Raw genomic sequence first — 20184 nt, 5'->3', positions numbered from 1 at the left:
CTATTTTTCAATAGCAGATATACAAGCTATCTTCTCTCGTTTATCTACGCATGCTTGAACCGTGTGGCCTTTCTTTGACTCGGCTAACCTTTTTCTGTCCTCCGCCATCAGGAAACACGACCAGAAAAAGGAGGAGAAGAAGAAGAAGCAGCCCCACATAAAGAAGCCCCTCAATGCCTTCATGCTGTACATGAAGGAGATGCGAGCCAAGGTGGTGGCAGAGTGTACGCTGAAGGAGAGCGCCGCCATTAACCAGATCCTGGGACGGAGGGTAAGACACTACAGTCTTACTTCAACACCAAAAATTACCGCTTAAAAACCCATTTAGGCCTTAAAACGCATTATTACACATTATTTGATGCCTTAACTAGCTTGTAGATCTGCTATATATTTTTTTAATCATGAAAATGTGTGCAGGTCTTTGAATATTTTGAGCCAATTCCGTAAGTGTCTTCTAAATCCTTCTAAGATTTATTTGAAAAACCTGTGTTTCGATGTCAGTGGTGCTCAAACTTTTTCATGTCAAGGACCCCAAAATTATAGTTCCAGGGACCCGCAGGAGCAAACTTTGAGTTAGAAATGATCGCTATAAAAATAAATATATATTCAAAGATTTGCACACATTTTCACCATTTTTCAATAGTTAAAGATTTAATAATTCTAGGCCTAGGCGATATCGAAAACGGCGAACATGAATTCCACACCGTGACGTTAAAATAAATCATTTTGTATTATTTGTATTGATTGAACAAAGTGAAAACAAAGCCGTTTCTGTGGATCCACAGTGGCACGCGCTATCACGGGAGGAGCAGGCCAAGTACTACGAACTGGCCAGGAAAGAACGACAGCTTCACATGCAGCTCTACCCCGGCTGGTCAGCGCGAGATGACTATGTAAGTTTTGAAGTTTACAAGTCCCCCTTTCTCACAGAGCAAAGAGTTTTTGAACTTTTTAGCTACAGTAGCAGGCCCCAAACCCCTATCCTTTACCTTTCTTGATTGTCTTCTTGGCTCTTTTGAGACTTGACAAAGTGGACGCAGAGCTTAATTCAAAAATCCCTAACTGTCCTAGTGCCACATGTAACGGTGCCATCCTCCGCCTGATAAAGCTAGCTAGTTATTGCTAATATTGCCACTATCATTCAGGTAGCTTAGCTCTGCTGCAGAAGCTACATAAACAATACAAATGGGCGGGAGGGCTCATCATTTTGGGTCCAGTACTGGAGTTGAACCTTTAAAACCTATTATGCTTTGTTTACCGGAGTCCCCCAGACGCTCCTTTTTTCCCCTCTACACCACGTATCTACGCCCAAAATAGCTGATCTACAGGCACAAATTGTGAGCTTGTAAGATGTGCTATTTCTTTCAAATGCTTGCCCCCAGAATAGGGTCACCAGGGTGCATGTGGTTAACCAGTGGCGACTAGAGAAATCTTGTCTCCCACACACACACACACACACACACACACACACACACACACACACACACACACACACACACACACACACACACACACACACACACTGAGCCCATAATGTCTAAAAGAAAGATGAAAAAACAAGACAAAAGACCAGCAGCAAAAGAAGAAAGGAACTTATTAAAAAAGAGTGAAGGGAACATTCAATGCTTGCTGGCCTGCCGTGGCTGTTATAAACCAGAGTGCAGAAAAAGACATTTCAGAAAGTCAGATAGAGGGGGAAAGAAAGAAAGAATGAACGATAAAACAAATACGTTTGTGGTACTGTAGGCTCCTCTACAATATAATAACTAAGAATCCTGTCTGTTACTATCTTCTCTTTTTTTTCCTTTTCTCTTTCTAATTTTTTGGCATGTATGAACAGGGGAAAAAGAGAAAAAGGGAGAAGCAGCAAGCAGAGGGCAACGGTAAGCAAGCCTTAGTGATGACTAAATATATTGACAATTTCTTCAACAAGAAGATATCAAGTAGAACTAAAAGACACATCATTGTATGTCTGGTTGTGCTAGGGTGTTGCTCTCTGAAAATAGCAGATCTACAAGCTCACAACACGTTGGGAGCTTGTAGATCGGTCATTTCCAGCATTCAAACAAGTGTAAAATCAGCAATTACGACGCCATCAAGGCCCGCCAACATTCATTTTTGTTGACTAAATGAACTGTACATTTAGTCGACTAAAATCATAGTCGACTGAACCTAGACTAAAAGACTATGATTAAACTAAATCAAAGTTTGCTGTCAAAATTAACACTGTGTGACATGTCGTAAAGCTGCAATCCATAACCTTTTTTAAAATTGAATACTTAATTGACTATCTACAAGCGCACAACGCCTCGCATACTTGTCGACCACTAGTGGTGGACAAGTGGCACTGCCTGAAGGTCAAGTTTAGGCACTTGTGTGGGGAGACCTCAGTTTGGAGTCTTTGATAGGACATGAAAGTTACGAATTGCAGCTTTAATCACTTCAGCCCCGTTTTCAAAAAATTTCGGGGCAAAAAAAAAACAAATAATCGTTTTTAGTATTAGCTGATCTGCAAGCTCGCACACAGCACATGGCGGTGCGGCTTGTAGATCAGCTATCTTCTGAACGTTTTGGAGACGTTTTGGTCTATAATGACTTGCTCAAAATGAGGGATAGCCAGGGTTATGCCTCATTCACACTACAGATATATAGTTGAACGTTTAGCTTGGTAATTCAATGTAATCTCAATGGAAACCAGCTTTAAAGCTTTCAAAGCTTTGTTCTGAGCATCTCCTACATGCGTGCGTCGATGTGCATGCATATGTGTTTGCCTGCACCCCCCCCCCCCCCTTAACAACCCCCCCCCCCCCCTCCGCTTGCATTCACGCAAGCTTTTAATACCAACATGAACTAAATCCCATCCACGTCTTTTTAAAATTAAGGAGGTTTGCTAATGCTGTTATTTATTTATTTATCCATCCTTTTTTATTTATAATTCCTTCTGATCATGTTGTTGAGTTGACAAGGACTAAAATGACGTTCTTTATTTTATTTTTTATTTTACTTTTTTGTGTTCTGCGTTCTGGTTCTGGGTGTTTGGACCGCTTCTTGAAGGCCTTCTCTATGTGTTCTTTTTTTTTCAGAACACAGAGAATATGTTATAATAACATTTTATAAATTACCTCCTGCACCTTTCTGTACAGATCAGGCACTATGGAACAGTAGTGATTTTTTCATTCATTCGTTGGTCTTATTTTTCAAAACAGCAGCGTAGGCTTATGGACATGTCTAGTGTACATTGCAGGTTGGAGTAATATCCCTATGAATACTTCAAGCCTTTGTACTTTCTTGCAAGCAATATCACGTTATATCACTAATATCACTAATTAAACGTGTTCTTTGTCAGGGATGCATTGTTATGTTATGGATTGCCAAGCAGTGATTATGATGGTTACCTGTTTCCCACATGAGCTCCCCAGACAAAACAAAACAATTGTCTGTAATTGCTTGTTCACAATGTAGTAACCAGAAGTTTGACTTCTAAACAAAGATAATAAGTCACCTGCTTTCTTTAGTAGACCTTGTATCTGAACTGTACTGTACTGTACTTTTCCTATGCAAACTTCTAATAAATAAAAGTATTCAATCAATCAATCAATCAATCAATCAGTCATGACAAAGAAACGCACACACGGGCCATGGTGGAGCGTAGCATCACTACCTACATGTTCCGTTGCCAATAGTGCAGATCGTTTTACAGCATAACTACATTACCAACATAATAATGTCTACTGTAATGTATCTACAATAGGCTATTGATCTCTCTGTGACAGACAGACAGACATATAGACACAGGGACAGTTTTCCTGTAGGTGAGGACCCTAGTGCCATGAGGGAGGTCAGTGGAATCAGTCCGGTTCCCCTACGACCCCCCGACGGGTCCCCTAGACGCAGGAAGCCACAGTCTTCTGCCCCTACTGTCCCTGTTTTCCCCTGTTCCCTGCTCTCCGACTCGATGCACCTGGAGGCAGAGGAGGCCCCCAGTTCACCTAGGATTGGGGGAATGGTCAAGGGGTCTGTGAGTGGGGGGCCTTGTGAAAGGAAGTGCCGGTAAATTTGTGTGGAAGGATTATTGTGTGACATTTTCAGAGCGTGTTACGTATTACGTTTCAGACGGATAATAAAGCCAATGCATTTAATGCAGGATCCTATCTCTGTCTCCATCATTGTTTTATTATCAATCTTTTTTATTTTAATTTTTTTTTGTGTTTGTTTTGTTATTTGTGGTCTCTCTGATCTGCATCATTTATGTCCTTACAGACCAGGTGCCTGGTGTTCCTGTGGATGGAGGGGAGGAACCAGCAGATCAAGAACCCTTGAAAACAAAACAGACTGAAAGTATATAGACACACATGCACGCACGCACGCACGCGCACACACACACACACACACACACACACACACACACACACACACACACACACGCACACACGCACACACAAACACAAACTAGTTTGTTTGTCTTATTGGGTGTCTCTCTATTCATCTGCATCATAGATGTTCTTCAAGTGTCTGGGGACAGAGTGGAGGAGGGCACAGAGTCTCCAGCAGCCAACATGGAACAGAAACCACCAGACTCAAGGTAAGATCTACTGGAAGTCTACTGATGATGATTATTATATCAATATTACAGTAATATCACTGCTTCTACTGGAATACTGGTGTATAATGTTTCCATCAATATCTAAATATTTTCCTGCTGAGTTCTGTGCTGACTGCGGTGTCATTTGACTGTTACTCCTTTCTACTTTAATAATGAAGTGAATGAAGCATGCAGTGCTATGAAATGTACAAGTTCTAGATTTGTTTCTGGAAAACCAGAACACAGGACTTTTTTAAAAAGAAATATCAGTTCTACAAGTTCATGTTGATTCTGAGCTTGTATATTTAGTCAAAATATAAAGAATTGTATTGTAAAGATTATGGCTGAATGTCAAAAGTAATGACCTCCATATCTGACCTCAGATGACTGTAAACTTCAATTAATTATGCAAGTTCATGTTATCAATTCTACTGCCAGAGTTAAAACAGTCTAAAATAGCTGCCCTTGCCAGAGAATCCGAGCGTTTTCACCTACCTTTGTAAAATTATAGTAAAATCATAATCATCATCAATATTATGCGCAAAAAAAAAAAAGCAACAGAAAGCAGAGAAAAGGGATTTGAAAAAATCCTATAAAATCTAAGTAAACCATCTTGTTTTTGTTGATCATGTGATTTATTTAGCTGTACTCTTCTTGCTGGGATCATTCACAGACTACGGATGAGCATCCTCTATCGTAAACCACTAAAAACACCATAGGACGAGAATCTTGTTATTGGCAGTAAAATAGTTAGGGATAATTCACTTTCAACATGTTTGGGGTCATTTTATCATCTACTCAGGCTATTGTGTTTCAACCCAGTTTTTTAGTTTTTAAGTAGCTTGATTCAGTATTTCATATTCAGACACACCTAAACACAAATATATATACTTAACTGTCTGGGTGAAACACAAAAGCCAGAGTAGACATTAAAATGCCCTCAAACATGTTTCAAAGAGAAATATCCCTTAGTTTAAGGAGTCTTCATCGGGACTAATAATAGGCTGTATAAATCAGGAGATTGCACTGTGAGCATGGATTTAGTTTGAACTAAGTGCACTTAGTACATTTAGAACCTTTTCGAAAAGAACTGACCCCCAGATCTGACCTGCAGACAAAGTCAGATGACTGAAGGCTTCAATTAACTGTGTTAGTTTATGTTACTTTCTTCATCTGAAGTACATGAACCAGAAACAGAGTGTTTTGTGATCGTAATAGCCGGGGAGCCACAGGCCCAAAAGCTCAAAGAATAGGGTTGTACCTGTGACGTCATGACATACTTTTAATTTTTGTTTTTTCTATTCATTTGGTCATTAAAACACATTGACTGCTAAATTGAGCCTAAGACGTCTACAGGAGTCTTAAAAGGTAAGCTGGGAAGGTTGCCAACTCACCTGAAAGACAGGTGGAGACGTCTTATCTGGTTACCATGGTTACCATGTAAGCGGAACCTACTGTAGCGGCTGGTGAAGAAAAACACTACATATCCCATCATGCAACGCGGCCGCCTGCATCACTCAGCCTCCGTTTTCCATTGACTCCTATTCTAAGTTGATACATAAAAACGGCTTTATCTACAAATAAGGTACAAATAACGCAGAGGAGGCCGTGATCCCCTCGTTTTCATGGCGACACTAAGCCGTGATGGTCGGCCGCGGATAGGATTTTAGTTTCGCGACCGTTTGTAAACAAACCGACGTCCATTTTAGAATCGTCAGACGTGCACACGTGCACACCCACGTGGCGTCCGGTGCTCTTTATAATAAACAGGCCAGTCAATGGTGGCGCTCCCTTTCCCAACCACTAGATGGGGCTGGCATCCATTGTGTTTTAAGGTACACAGAATGAGAGGCCTGCTCTGCCGGAAACTCTGCGAAAAAAAGTTATGGCCATTTGTATATTCACTCCATCGACTTCAATATACAGGAAAGAAACACACCAAAAAAAAATATGCTTTGAGTAGCATGTGAGGGGTCAAACTAGGGGTTCTTGATGATTCTGAATCCATTGCAAGCATTTGTTTTGCATGAAAAACATTCCTTGGGCTAGAAAACGGACCAAAATAACGGTGAAAAGTGATGACTCATCACTTTTCACAGGTTTGAGAGGCTGAAATCTAGCCCAAGGAATGTTTTTCATGCAAAACAAATGCTTGCAATGGATTCAGAATCATGAAGAACCCTTAGTTTGACCCCTCACATGCTACTTTTTTTGATGTGTTTTTTTCCAGCATAGTGAAGTCAATGGGAAACTTTTTTTCGCAGTGTTTCCGGCAGAGCAGGCCTCTCATTTTGTGTACCTTATTGACCAAATTAACTCATTCCCTGCCAGGCCCGATAGTCCCGAGATTATTCCAATGTCCTTCCCCGCCAGGCCCGATAGTCCCGAGAATTTAAAAAAAAAAAAAAAAAAAAAAAAACGGATTTCCATTCGGATTTTTTTGTTTGAAAGCTGTGAGCAAGGTGGACACACGTGGTGCATTATCTAGGCATGGGTGTGCATGATCCGTGCACACCCAATTACATGGAAGTCTATGGAGACGAATGGCAGGTGGGAGTACGGAGGTATGTTAAAATGGCGGTCAATGTGTTAATAGGAAAAACAAAAATTTGGAGTATGTCATGACATCACAGGTCTTCTCTCATTTTGGCACAGTGGCTCCCCGGCTATAATGATAACAGAGCAGGGTTCCCACGGTCATGAAATTCCTGGAAATATTTTTTTCCAGTACTGGAAAAGTTTTGGAATTGATCAAGGGTCCTGGAAGTTCCTGGAAAAAATAGCTATGCATTGTCTTTGGTTATTGATTTTGTTAAAGTTATACCATGTAACTTTTTTTATAAAACAAATCTTAAAATTGTCCTAACTGTTAAATCGCTAAAGTTTTAGAACACCCACTCCGTTATTTTCAGCTTCTAAAGCCTTCTCTTTATATGTTTTCTATGATCCTCGCCGGGGCCCGGTTTTCGCGGAAAAATAGCGTCATCTGCACCATGTGTATACGTTGGCCAATCACATCGCAGATCTTACACACATGATACACTACCGGCCAATCACAGCTTATCTGCTCTGGTCTTCAGGAAGCGCCTCCGCTCAGCTACAGTGTTTACCATGGTGAAGGATTTTAACCTCTTAATCCCCAAATCCTGGCCAGAAAATTACGTTCTACCATGCGTTCTACCCCTCCACGGATTACTATCGGTCGCGGTGGTTTGCGGCGCCGCTCCGGTGGTCCGCGGCGGTGGTCCGCGACGACTCCGGCCGAAAAACGGCCGAAAAAAGCAATACCGCTACTGACCACTAGTTTAGCAACTTACACAGTATAACTTTAATACCTCTGAAATTACAAATTAAACATTGGCCAAATTGTCAAATATTAGAGGTGAGCATGTAGATCGGCTATTTTCACAATAGAACCGTGTTATACAAAATTCCTCTACTCTTAGTGCTCGTCAGGGTGGGGGGGTCCCCAGTTAAAACATGATTATTTCGGGGGTCACGGCCTGAAAAGGTTGAGAACCACTGGCATACACTACCTGTCTTTGGGCATTGTGCGCGAGTAAGCGACCTGTTATTGAGCTGAATTATTGTTATATAGTCCTGGAAATTGGGTTAAATATTCTGGAAAAGTTTTGGAAATTAATTGGTAAAAATGTGTGGGAACCCTGACAGAGGTGTCTACCAGAGTCAGAGATCAGAGTCTTCAGCATCCAGCGGTCCTCCTGCAAAGAGACATCGGCCTCCAGAACAACTTCCAGACTTCAGTGATGAACCGGGACCTTCACACTCAAAGTAAGATCACTGATCAGGAAACACAATGGTGTCACATTTAGTTCGATCCCTGATTGTCTTCACCAGGCATTTATAATACTAGAAGCTGGGCCGCCCTTCGGGCGGCCCAGCGTCTAGTCGGCGACCTGGCCAACTCGGAACAATGTAAATAGGGAATGAATGCCCCGCCCTTTAATGCAAACCCCATTATACCTGTTTTCATAGGACCCGTTTTGACCATTTGTCTGCCTGTGTCCATTTTTGCCCATATATGGAGATATCTGTATCTGTCTGTCGGTGTCCATTTTATGTCCATATATGGAGATCACTGCAGTTATAGTTCTGGGTCCATTTTATGCCCATATATGCCCATATATGGAGATATCTGTCTATCTGCATCCATTTTATGCCCATATATGGAGATCTCTGTATCTGTCTGTCTGTGTCCCTTTTATGCCCGTATATGGAGATCTTTGTGATTCTGCATCCATTGTATGCCCATATATGCCATATATGGAGATATCTGTTTATCTGCGTCCATTTTATGCCCATATATGAGATTTCTGACGCTTTTTCAAACAATCGTGGGTCGGGTCGGGTTGAGGCCGAGCACTGCACTACCTGCTGCGGTGGGGAACGCACGTGCTGAATTTGAAATAGGGAATGAATGCCCCACCCTTTAATGCAAACCCCATGAATGCCCCACCCTTTAATGCAAACCCCAATATACCTGTTGTCATAGGACCCGTTTTGACCATCTGTTTGTCTTTGTCCACTTATGCCCATATATGAAGATCTCTGCACACACAGTACCGGTTGCGGAAAACTCTGATGTCAGACTTTATGCCCATATCTGGAGAACGCGCGTGCCGGTGGGAAGAAGGGTTCTCGAGATACGCGGATTACATACATACATACACATTCACAGAGATTTTGTGTTGACTCATGTGGCGTACGTGATGTCAGAGCCTTTTATGAAGTGATGTCACAATGACTCAGCGCTTGCGCCGATTTCCTCCGGAACAGCCTGATGTCAACAATCAGCTCCGCATAAGGAGATTCCGAACGTTTCGCGCCGGTTTCGGAAAACCGCGAGTCGGGTCGGGTCGAGGCCCGGCACTGCACTCCGCGCGGCGGCGGGGAACGCGCGTGCCGAATCTGAAGCCGGTGGGACGAACGGTTCTCGAGATACGCGGATTACAAACAAACAAACAGACAGACGGACAGAGATTTGTCGCATTTATAGATAGATAAGCAGATTTTACAGTGTGCAAATGGTGTGTGTGTGTGTGTGTGTGTGTGTGTGTGTGTGTGTGTGTGTGTGTGTGTGTGTGTGTGTGTGTGTGTGTGTGTGTGTGTGTGTGTGTGTGTGTGTGTGTGTGTGTGTGTGTGTGTGTGTGTGTGTGTGTGTGTGTGTGTGTGTGCGTGCGCGCGCCTCCGTGCGCCTTAAACATCAACTTCCCATGGCTGTTGGAAGTTGACAGGTCCGCGTGTTCATGTGCGCATGTGGGAGCCCCTAGCCTGGCCAGGAACAATGTTTCTGTGTGCATGTGTATGTCGCGTGCGTGCGTGTGTTCGTATGTGCATGCATGCCAGCACGGCCATGGACCGGGGGTGTCAGAGAAATGCATCTCTCTTTGAATCACAACATGTGGTGGACTGGAAACTGTGTGTGTGTGTGTGTGTGTGTGTGTGTGCGTGCGCGTGCGCGTGCACACGCATGCACTTGCATAATCCCCGGACAGGTATGGACTAGTTGTCCCATTATGGGCTTATTCCTTGGGCTTACGCTTTAACACGAAACAACATGCAGTTTGCAGTTCAACTTTATTCAGATAGCTAAGCAACCATTCTGAACGCTTTTGTGTTAGAAACCATTCTTTACTTTGTTCGGCAGCCTACATTCCAGCATCGCTAGTTTGTGTTCATCCATGCTTGATGTTGGATAAGGAAGGCATAGGCTACATACCTTCTGTTGTGCTTCCTTACCACATCACCTCCATGGCTCCTTCACATGGGGGTAAACCTTCCTCTCTACAAGTGTGAGACAGCCATAACCCTAGGAAACAATATTAGCGTCCCGTCAGATTATGTTTATCCCTCTCTCTCTCTGCTGACGGGAGGGAGGTCTTTCCCAGGTGTTTCGCCCAGGCAGACAGGGTTTTGAGGTTAAAGGGATATTTCACTTTCAAAAAAACTTTTGGTAATTTGATCGTCTAATCGGGCTTTTATGAACACCCTGAACAGTTTTTAATTCGCTTAATTCAATATTTAGATATTTGATGTAAATGTTACCAGGCCCTCCAGGCCCAGGGCCTCTACCCACGGGCCCACACACAACAATTGTAACTTCAAACTTCATTTTGACCATGATAGATTCATTAAAAACACCCATTATTTTTTTCTGGTGACTAATACTACCCCCCTAATTCGTGAGCAGGCCGTGTTTTTTCAGATAACTTTTTTAATTTATTTTTAATAATTATTTTTTGTATTTCATTTTTTCCATTTTCCCAAACAATTATTAAAAATAAATTAAAAAAGTTATCGAAAAAACACGGCCTGCTCACGTATTAGGCGGGTATTATGAGTCACCAGAAAAATAATGGGTGTTTTTAAATAATCTATCATGGTTAAAATGGAGTTTGAAGTTACAATGGGTGTTTCCCTGTTGAAAGTGGAATATCCCTTTAATTTTGGCATAGTTTTAGTGAAGTTAAATGTTTTCCAGACAGTGTAGCCATATCACTGGGCCACTCATCTGAAATGGCTAATCCTGGCTAATACTTGAGTAGCACCGACCCACAGATGATAGACAAGCCAGTGGGCCAATTATGAGTTCTCTTCACTCTGTGGGCCGCCCAGCCCCAAAATCAGAACAAAGCTGATTACCGTAATTACCGGCGGCCAACATGGCCTGAAATGACGTCCTAAAATGACAGTAATGATCCTAAGACTATATGAACCAGAAACAGAGTGTTTTGTGATTTTAATGATTCCAGAGATGTCTACAAGCGTCAGAGACCAGAGTCTTCAGCATCCAGCGGTCCTCCTGCAAAGAGACATCGGCCTCTAGAACAACTTCCAGACTTCAGTGATGAACCTGGACCTTCACACTCAAAGTAAGATCACTGATCAGGAAACAATGGTGTCACGTTTTGTTCAATCCCTGGTTGTCTTCAATCTTCACCAGGTCAACAGGCAGTGAAGTGAAGAGGTAGGTTTTCACCTCTGTCTAAGCTATGATTTAAATCAGTGGTTCTCAACCTTGTTTTGGGCCAGCAAATCCAATATCCAGGTCTCACACCCAATTAGAATTGATGCAAATGTACTACTCTGCCAATAGTTGCTCATACTGTAGATTAGAATATGATTTTAACATAAAAAGTTAAATACAAACATTAACACATCTACTGCCTCTTAATCTGAAGGTTGCTTGGTGCCTCGGCGCCACGTCGTTTCCTCCGTCGGCCGCCGCTATTATTTTGAAGGGCCGGAAGGGGGTTGTTTTTGTTTTTTTGGATTATCACTTGACGGCAACGATTACGTCATCTAGTCACATGACAGTGTGCGACAAGAAGATGAAGATGGCTGCGCCCTGCCTTTTGCCTTGTTTACATTTAGATCTGCTGCAAAATGTCTCAAAATGGCTATTTTGTTTAAATGAAGTTTCTTTATGGGCCTCGCCATTGACTTAACATTGAGGAGCTTCACTTTGCGTGCACGCCCAACGTGCGTTGTAAACAAATCGCCGACATTACCGATGCGAGCGGGACCGGAGCGACATTAAGTAAGTAATAATATCTTTACTGTATATACAGTAAGATTCACAGTCCTCACCGTCAACGGCGCCATGGTATTAACCCTTTCAATGACAATCCTCACCGTCAACGGCGGCAGATGGGTTAAAAAGCCTGTCATAGGCCAAGGATAGCCTTAAAATAGGCCAGGGATCATTGTTATTGCAACCATAGGTCGCAGATAACTATGAGAACCGGCACGTACGTCAGTACGTCCTTCTGTAACGTCTGTAAAGTCTCAATTGTGTTGACATTGTGACATCACGTGACATCACCTCATCAAAGATCAAACCCTGGATGTCCAAATTTTCCATACATGGAGACGACTGGATCATCACCTAGATCTCCTTATATGGAGCTGACCTCTACATCTGATTCAGGGCCGGCTGCAGGAGGAAATGACTAAGGGGGCTGTTGAAAATTGTGAGGGGGCACATATTTTTTATATAGGCTAGTAATAATGAACATTATTTTTATTATCTATAATACCTACAACAGATGCCAGTTTTTGGGAGCTGAAATAACAACCACTGCTACTCCTCGGTGGTTTAGGTGATTTTAAATTGCAGATTAGACTGGAGTTGCACTGCTGCACCAGCTGCGGATAATAATAATCAGAATTATTATAGGGGGCAACTGTGTTTCAATACTGTTATTGTAATCTCTATGACAATAATAATATTCAGCCAATATTTGTGTTGTTTTTGATATTTTCTTGACTTTACATAGAATATAAACTGAGGGGGCACAACTTGCAACTGAGGGTGCAATGCCCTAGCATTGCACCCTCATATGCAAAGTCACATGTTCATGACATTTGGCAAAGATGTAGAGGGTTAGTCCAAATATCACTGAAACCAATCTTATTAATTAGTAAACTGGGGCAATACCATGTCTGAACGCTTTCATGTTGGCAATGGCGTAAAACAAGGAGGGATTTTGTCCCCATTCTTATTTAATCTTTACATGGATGACCTGTCTAGAGAATTGAACCTTTGTAAAACTGTCTGTGTCATCGGTAATTTTTGTTTTCAACCATCTTATGTACGCTGATGATTTGGTCATCTTTTCCCCTTATAGTGCTGGCTTACAACAGCTTCCGAGGATCTGCTCACAGTATGGAACTGATTTTAATATTAAGAGCCTGTATATAACTGTCACAAATGCCCTTTTATTTACGTTTATTGTTTAATTGTATGTTTTCTATGGACTGTAATGAAAACATTCATTCATTACATCACTGCTGTTCGAGTGGAGGAGACAGACATAAAGTGAATGAGATGGAGGTTTGACATGGAAACAGGTCAAAACTATTTGTGACGTGTTGGACAGCTGGAGCTTGTTCATAGGTGGCAAAAACACGACGTGTACAGTTTATGGTGTTTCTTCCCAAACGGGTTTGACCTTTACCACCGCAGGTTTTTACCGGCTCCGCTCCTTTTACATCTGCTTCCGCAAGTGATCTCTTGAGGTGCTGCGTTGCTCTGCCCAGGCCTGATAACATGCTGTAGGCCCCGTATTTAAAAATCATGCGGTGTATGGTGTTTGATCATCTTGTGTCTGTCTCCCCGCAGAGAGAGGACTGAGGAGCCGTCCAGGTGGGATGTACAACAAGAGACACCCTCAGGTGCATTTTTAGAAATATAAACATAAATGTCATTAATTACTATATATATATATATATATATAGGGGTGTAACGATATAGTAACTGTATCGTAATATCGTTTTTAACTTTACAAAATCGAAATATGTCGAAATGAAAACAGCTAAAATCGAATCGTATCGTTTTATTTTGTTATAGTATCGAATAGGCAGACTAAGGCAGTGCAAAGAATTGATTGTATCGGTACTACTTACTTGTGCATTATATTTAGCATTTTTAAGAAGAAAACATGAAAAGGAGGGGTTTAATTACTTTTCCTTTCCATATAGCTACACATGGTCTATGATAAATGTGTGTAATTTCTGGGTTCATGTCAAGGTGCAGGTTTGTCAATATACAATGACCATGTATTTGGCAGATAATCACTGTATTTACTTATTTATATCCATAATAATACAAGTTTCCCTTAAAAACTTGCACAATCCACACCTTTCACACAGATTTAATTTCTTTGCTAAATAGTTACTATATCGATTTTAAATCATTGAATCAAATCGTATCGTATCACCATGAATGAACAGATATCGTCCATGTATAGTATCGTCAACCACGTATCGTGATATGTATCGAATCGCTATTAAAATGTATTGTTACACCCCTATATATATATATATATATATATATATATATTCTGTTTATGGAACATCAGTAAGCATGCATTTTATATATATATATATAACAAAGAGAAGGGACTCCTGCACATCCAAACGAAAGGCCCATAGAAGGTGCAAGTCTTAATCAGCATGCATATAAACTATAGAAAAAATTAGAAAACCTTCCATAAGAAGGGACTGCATCTCTTCAGGGAACTACGATGGACAACTGCTTACGCCATAGCTTCATCAGGTGCTATACATGATTCATCAAGTGATGCAGTCCCTTCTTATGGAAGGTTTCTCATTTTCTCTCTCTCTCTCTCTCTCTCTCTCTCTCTCTCTATATATATATATATATATATATATATATATATATATATATATATATATATATATATATATATATATATATATATGTATATATGTGTGTGTGTGTATAATTTCATAAAACATCTATAAGCAACACTTTTTTCTCTCTGCAACTGTAAATTGAAAACAAATGTATTTTCATGTTACAGTGGGTGTCAGTCTGCAGGAGATTTTAGGGACACATATGACCAGTGAGACAAAGAGTCTAAAAAGTAAGAGAGAAGACCTCACTGGAACCGAGTCTGGGACCCCCTTCAGCAAGATCTTCACAAAGCTCTACCAATCAGAGGGAGATAATGTCAATATTAATAAGCAGCATGAGGTGTGGCAGCTTGAGAGGGCATCCAGGATCGAGACCCGCCCTGATAAGCCAATAGAGTGCTCTGACATCTTCAAAGGCAAAGGAAAACCTATCCGATTAGTTCTGACAAAGGGCATCGCTGGCATTGGAAAAACGTTCTCTGTGTACAAGTTCGCTCTGGACTGGGCGCGGCGCAAGGCAAATCAAGACATCAAACTCCTGATTCGGATCTCTTTCCGGGAGCTGAACTTGGTTGCACATGAGCAGTACAGTCTTCTCAAACTGATCCATGTTTTCCATCCTGCATTAAAGGAGCTGACAGCAGAGCAACTTGTTGCATGTAATCCTGTCTTCTTCTTGGATGGATTAGATGAAAGCAAACTTCCGCTACACTTCCGCAAAAATGGGAATGTTGATGATGTCGAACTGACAACCTCAGTGGATGTGTTGATGACAAACCTCATCAGCGGGACACTCATGCCCTCAGCTCAACTCTGGATAACTACCAGACCTGCAGCAGCCTCTAAGATCCCTCCTGAATATGTTGACAGGGTGACAGAAGTACGAGGGTTCACAGACCCCCAGAAGAACAAATACTTTGAGAAGACGAGTGATGAGGAGCTGGCCAAAAGAATCATTTCACACTTGAAGACATCAAGGAGCCTCCACATCATGTGTCACATTCCACTCTTCTGTTCCATCACTTCTACCGTTCTGAAGAAGATGTTGGAGACAGATACGACAGGACAGCTGCCCAAAACCCTGGTTCAGATGTACAGCCACTTCCTGTCAGTTCAGATGAAGAGGAAGATGAAGTATGATGAGACCTATGATGTGAAACAACTGGAAGTTTTTCTCCTGAAACTGGGCAGACTGGCGTTTGAACAGCTAGAGAAAGACAATCTCATTTTCTACCGAAAAGACCTGCTGGATTGTGATCTTGATGTCACAGACACCACACTGTTCTCAGGAGTATGCACAGAGATCTTCAAAAGCGAGAGTGGGCTCTTCCAGGAAGTGGTCTACAGCTTCGTTCATTTGAGCATTCAGGAGTTTCTGGCTGCAGTGTACCTGTTACGCTGTTACAATGATGGGGAAATGAAGATAGTGGAGACATTCCTGGAGGATTCTGATTGGAAAAATAACGATAAAGAAGAGGGTGATCTTCAAAATGATGGAAAAAAAGAAGAGGAGAAGAAGGATGATGATGATGATGATGATGATAAAGAAGAAGATTATGATAATGATAATGATGATTATCATGATGATGATTATGATGATTATCATGATGATGAAGAAGATGAAGATGACAACACGCTGAGAAGATTCTGTCACATGCTGGAAGATTCTGATTTAAAAAATGGCAATAAAGAAGAGGATGATGATCCTCAAAATGATGAAAAAGAAGATGAAAAAAAAGATGATGAAGATGATGATAATAAAGAAGATGAAGATAACACCAGACACATGTCCCACGATGTCTTCCTGGACAAAGCCATGCTTAAATCCCTGAAAAGTAAAAACGGACACCTGGACCTCTTCCTCCGCTTCCTCCATGGCCTCTCCCTGCAGTCCAATCAGAATCTGTTAGGAGGCCTGCTTGGCCAAACAAAGAGCAGCCCAGAGAGCATCCAGAAAACCATCAAGAACCTGAAGGAGATGAACATCTCCGGTGCCTACAACCCTGACAGATGTATCAACATTTTCCACTGTTTGATGGAGATGAATGATGACTCGGTATATCAAGAGATCCTACAGTACCTGGAGTCAGGGGACAGATCACAGACGGAACTCTCTGACACCCAGTGTTCAGCTCTTGCCCACATGCTGCAGATGTCAGACAAAGTCCTGGAAGAGTTGGACCTGGACAAATACAACACATCAGAGACAGGGCGACAGCGACTTATCCCAGCTGTGAGGAACTGCAGTAAGGCTCGGTCAGTATTCATGTGAATAGAAACATGTTAGAATGGATGAAATATAATGTTATGAAGCTATTTTAAACATATTGGCAGATATGCTGTTACAGTATGTCAAATCAGCTAACCATATTTTGTCTTTCATTTAATAATTGGTTTCATAATGGTTGTTTTGCTTTGGGACATTAGTAAAGCTGCTTTGAAGCTGTGTGTGTGTGTGTGTGTGTGTGTGTGTGTGTGTGTGTGTGTGTGTGTGTGTGTGTGTGTGTGTGTGCGCGCGCGTGCGTGTCTGTGTGGTGGCTCAAGTATAAACTGTTTTATTATATATTAAAACTTTATAGTATTATTATGTAATAGTGTGTGTGTGTGCGTGTGTGTGTGTGTGTGTGTGTTTGTGTGTCTGGAATTTGTGTGTGTTGTGTGTGTGTGGACACACACACACCAGGGGGCCAGTTGTCCGGATTTAAAATGAAGCAAACACGGAACTGAAAGTTCCTATGATTGGCCGCTAGTTGTGCTGTTCTGGTACCAGAAGCAACATGTTCTCATTAGGATTCCACTAATTTCCCCTGAACTTTTACACTTGATTTTCTTACCTTAAAGTTATACCATGTAACTTTTTTTATAAAACAAATCTTAAAATTGTCCTAACTGTTAAATCGCTAAAGTTTTAGAACACCCACCCTGTTATTTTCAGCTTCTAAAGCCTTCTCTTTATATGTTTTCTATGATCCTTGCCGGGGTCCGGTTTTCGTGGAAAAATAGCGTCATCTGCGTCATCTGTATACTTTGGCCAATCACATCGCCGAGCATACACACATGATACACTACCGGCCAATCACAGCTTATCTGCCATGGTCTTCAGGAAGTAGCCTCGCTCAGCTACAGTGTTTACCATGGTGAAGGATTCTTAACCTCTTAATCCCCAAATCCTGGCCAGAAAATTACGTTCTACCATGCGTTCTACCCCTCCACGGATTTGTATCGGTCGCGGTGGTTTGCGACGCCGCTCCGGTGGTCCGCGGCGGTGGTTCGCGGCGACTCTGGGCGAAAAACGTCCGAAAAAAGCAATACCGCTACTGACCACTAGTTTAGCAACTTACACAGTATAGCTTTAATAAACATTGTCATAAATACCGTACTTTATGGTTCCTGTCGCTAGTTTAAAGCCTCGTTTCAATCACCATGATATGCGTTTTGTAAAAATATGGTCCAATTTATGTTATAATTTATGTTAAATCAGGGTATGTAGGAGGTACTTGTGATCATAGGCTTGTGAAGATTCTTCTTCGTGTGCCACATTCTCCCAAGTATCCCTGCGGTTGCACGTGACCGTTGGCAGCCAATAGCATTCGAGATGGTACCATTTCTACCAATGAACGTTGATTTCTACAATGATGGCGGCCAAAAAAAGCTTCATTTGCGCAGCATAGAAACCAATGGCTTCCCACCGTCCATATTTTGTACAGTCTATGACACACACGCAAGCACGCGCGCGCGCGCACACATGCACTGAGATTGAGAGTGAGACCCAATGCCGCCGTAGCATTATGAATTCAATAAATAAGGATACCCATTAGTTGTGCGCAGATGGGCTCTGAGCGTCATCCAAATCCGCCCACAAAATTCATCAACCGCCAATTATCCAACCGCATTAATTATATCATCCAATTTACAGAACAAACCGCAACCACCAACCGCATCTTCCATAATGTCAAATTATTATTATTTTCTGGTATTCTCAGTTTTCTTAGATCACAGAAATGGATTCAAGCCTACAGTACGATGGTCTTTTTTCCTTTTTTTTATGAATCAGTGATGCGCTGTGTAACAGACAGACAGACGGGAGGTGGAAGGCAGGTATATGCATGCACAGGCAGGCGCGCGCGCTCGCTCACGCACGCACGCACTCACTCACTCACTCACTCACTCACTCACTCACTCACTCACTCACTCACTCACTCACTCACTCACTCACTCAGGGGCCCTCGCGGGGGTTAATCCGTCCATGCGGCAATCAGAGCAAGGCATGCTGATGGCTTTAAGTGTACACAGCTGTAAGTTTAATCATGGACATTGCCTTGTGAAAAACTACGTTACGTTACACATTTCATCTGTGGTTATCCAATATTAATTAATAATTATATTTGATTGACCCAAATCCGCCCAACCGCCGGTTAACCGCGGCAACCACGGCTAAAACGTAGCCGGGGAGAGTCCTGTCTCCCCCTGCTGGACACCCAGAGAGCACTCATTTTAGCGTTATCACCATTTAAATAAATAAGCATTAACAAACATATTCACATGAACAATGTTTATGTAACTAATAGATTTGAGCGGAAATATATATTTAATATACACAGATTTATATATTAAATACATTTTCATGTAGTCACTTCCTAGTTTAGTGTGAGGAAGTTGGTGCGGGCTGCGGGCGAGGGGAGAAATCGAGAGAATGTACCATGGACCAATCTCCAATGTCATATAGAGACGTCGCACGCCGTTTCAAACTGTTTTCAGCGAGACCATGTGACTTACTGTATCATACATGATAACTCCGGGCCATGTCATAGGGCCTTTAAGGAATTGAAGTCACAGTATAAAACTAAGAAAGGGCTTTGTTAAAATGGTACTTTTTTGGTCCTTTTTAACTCATCTGGTGCCGATCCCGAACTAGTTCGGCTTTATTTCAATCCAATACAATCTTTTTTTTTTATCAATTCACTTACCCCGAGCTGCTTGTAGAGTCGTGGGTGGTCCTGGCTCGCTAGCCGCTAGCCAGCTAGCCGTTCTACTCTGTCCGACGATATATTCCATTAAAAATGGTTTAAAATACATTTTTGAGCTCCCCAATGTTCACCCGATGTTCGGCGCCGCTTCCGATGAGTACACGAGTGTGCCGATCCCGAAGTAGTTCGGCTTTATTTAATTAAATGAATAAAATGATAAGAGGCCTTCTGAAGCCTGGCCTGATTTTTCTAGCTACTAGCCGAAAGCTAGCAACCTCCCGGCCGGCCGTAATTTGCGAACGCAATCGCCAATCTCCGCCTAATCCAATGAAAGACCGCATCTTTAAAGGCTTATATCTCTTTTTTGTGTTTTAGGGAAGCGGCGCGAGGTTTATTTACGGCGAAATCGCCCAAAAATGATCTTTTAGATGACAAAATGGGAATAGCCATTCT

General features: G+C 42.0%; 1 protein-coding gene across 1 annotated transcript in view; it reads left to right on the top strand.

Moving 5' to 3' along the window:
• The window catches only part of LOC308302885 (uncharacterized protein), a gene marked incomplete at its 5' end in the record, with an annotated part of 45888 nt that overhangs the window by 8651 nt on the left and 17053 nt on the right, over positions 1–20184 (top strand). The window contains 9 exons of the mRNA XM_080747203.1: positions 112–271; positions 786–893; positions 1841–1883; positions 4261–4338; positions 4498–4582; positions 8255–8374; positions 11356–11475; positions 13728–13780; positions 14932–17020. Of these exons, the coding sequence (XP_080603329.1) occupies positions 112–271; positions 786–893; positions 1841–1883; positions 4261–4338; positions 4498–4582; positions 8255–8374; positions 11356–11475; positions 13728–13780; positions 14932–17020 (2856 nt within the window). The remainder of the gene's footprint in view (positions 1–111; positions 272–785; positions 894–1840; positions 1884–4260; positions 4339–4497; positions 4583–8254; positions 8375–11355; positions 11476–13727; positions 13781–14931; positions 17021–20184) is intronic.

The sequence above is a fragment of the Nannobrachium achirus genome, assembly GCF_963921795.1.
Source record: "Nannobrachium achirus genome assembly, chromosome: 18".
Taxonomy (NCBI): domain Eukaryota; kingdom Metazoa; phylum Chordata; class Actinopteri; order Myctophiformes; family Myctophidae; genus Nannobrachium; species Nannobrachium achirus.
Note: the sequence above shows the minus strand (reverse complement) of the source record. Positions and strands in the feature narration are given on the sequence as shown.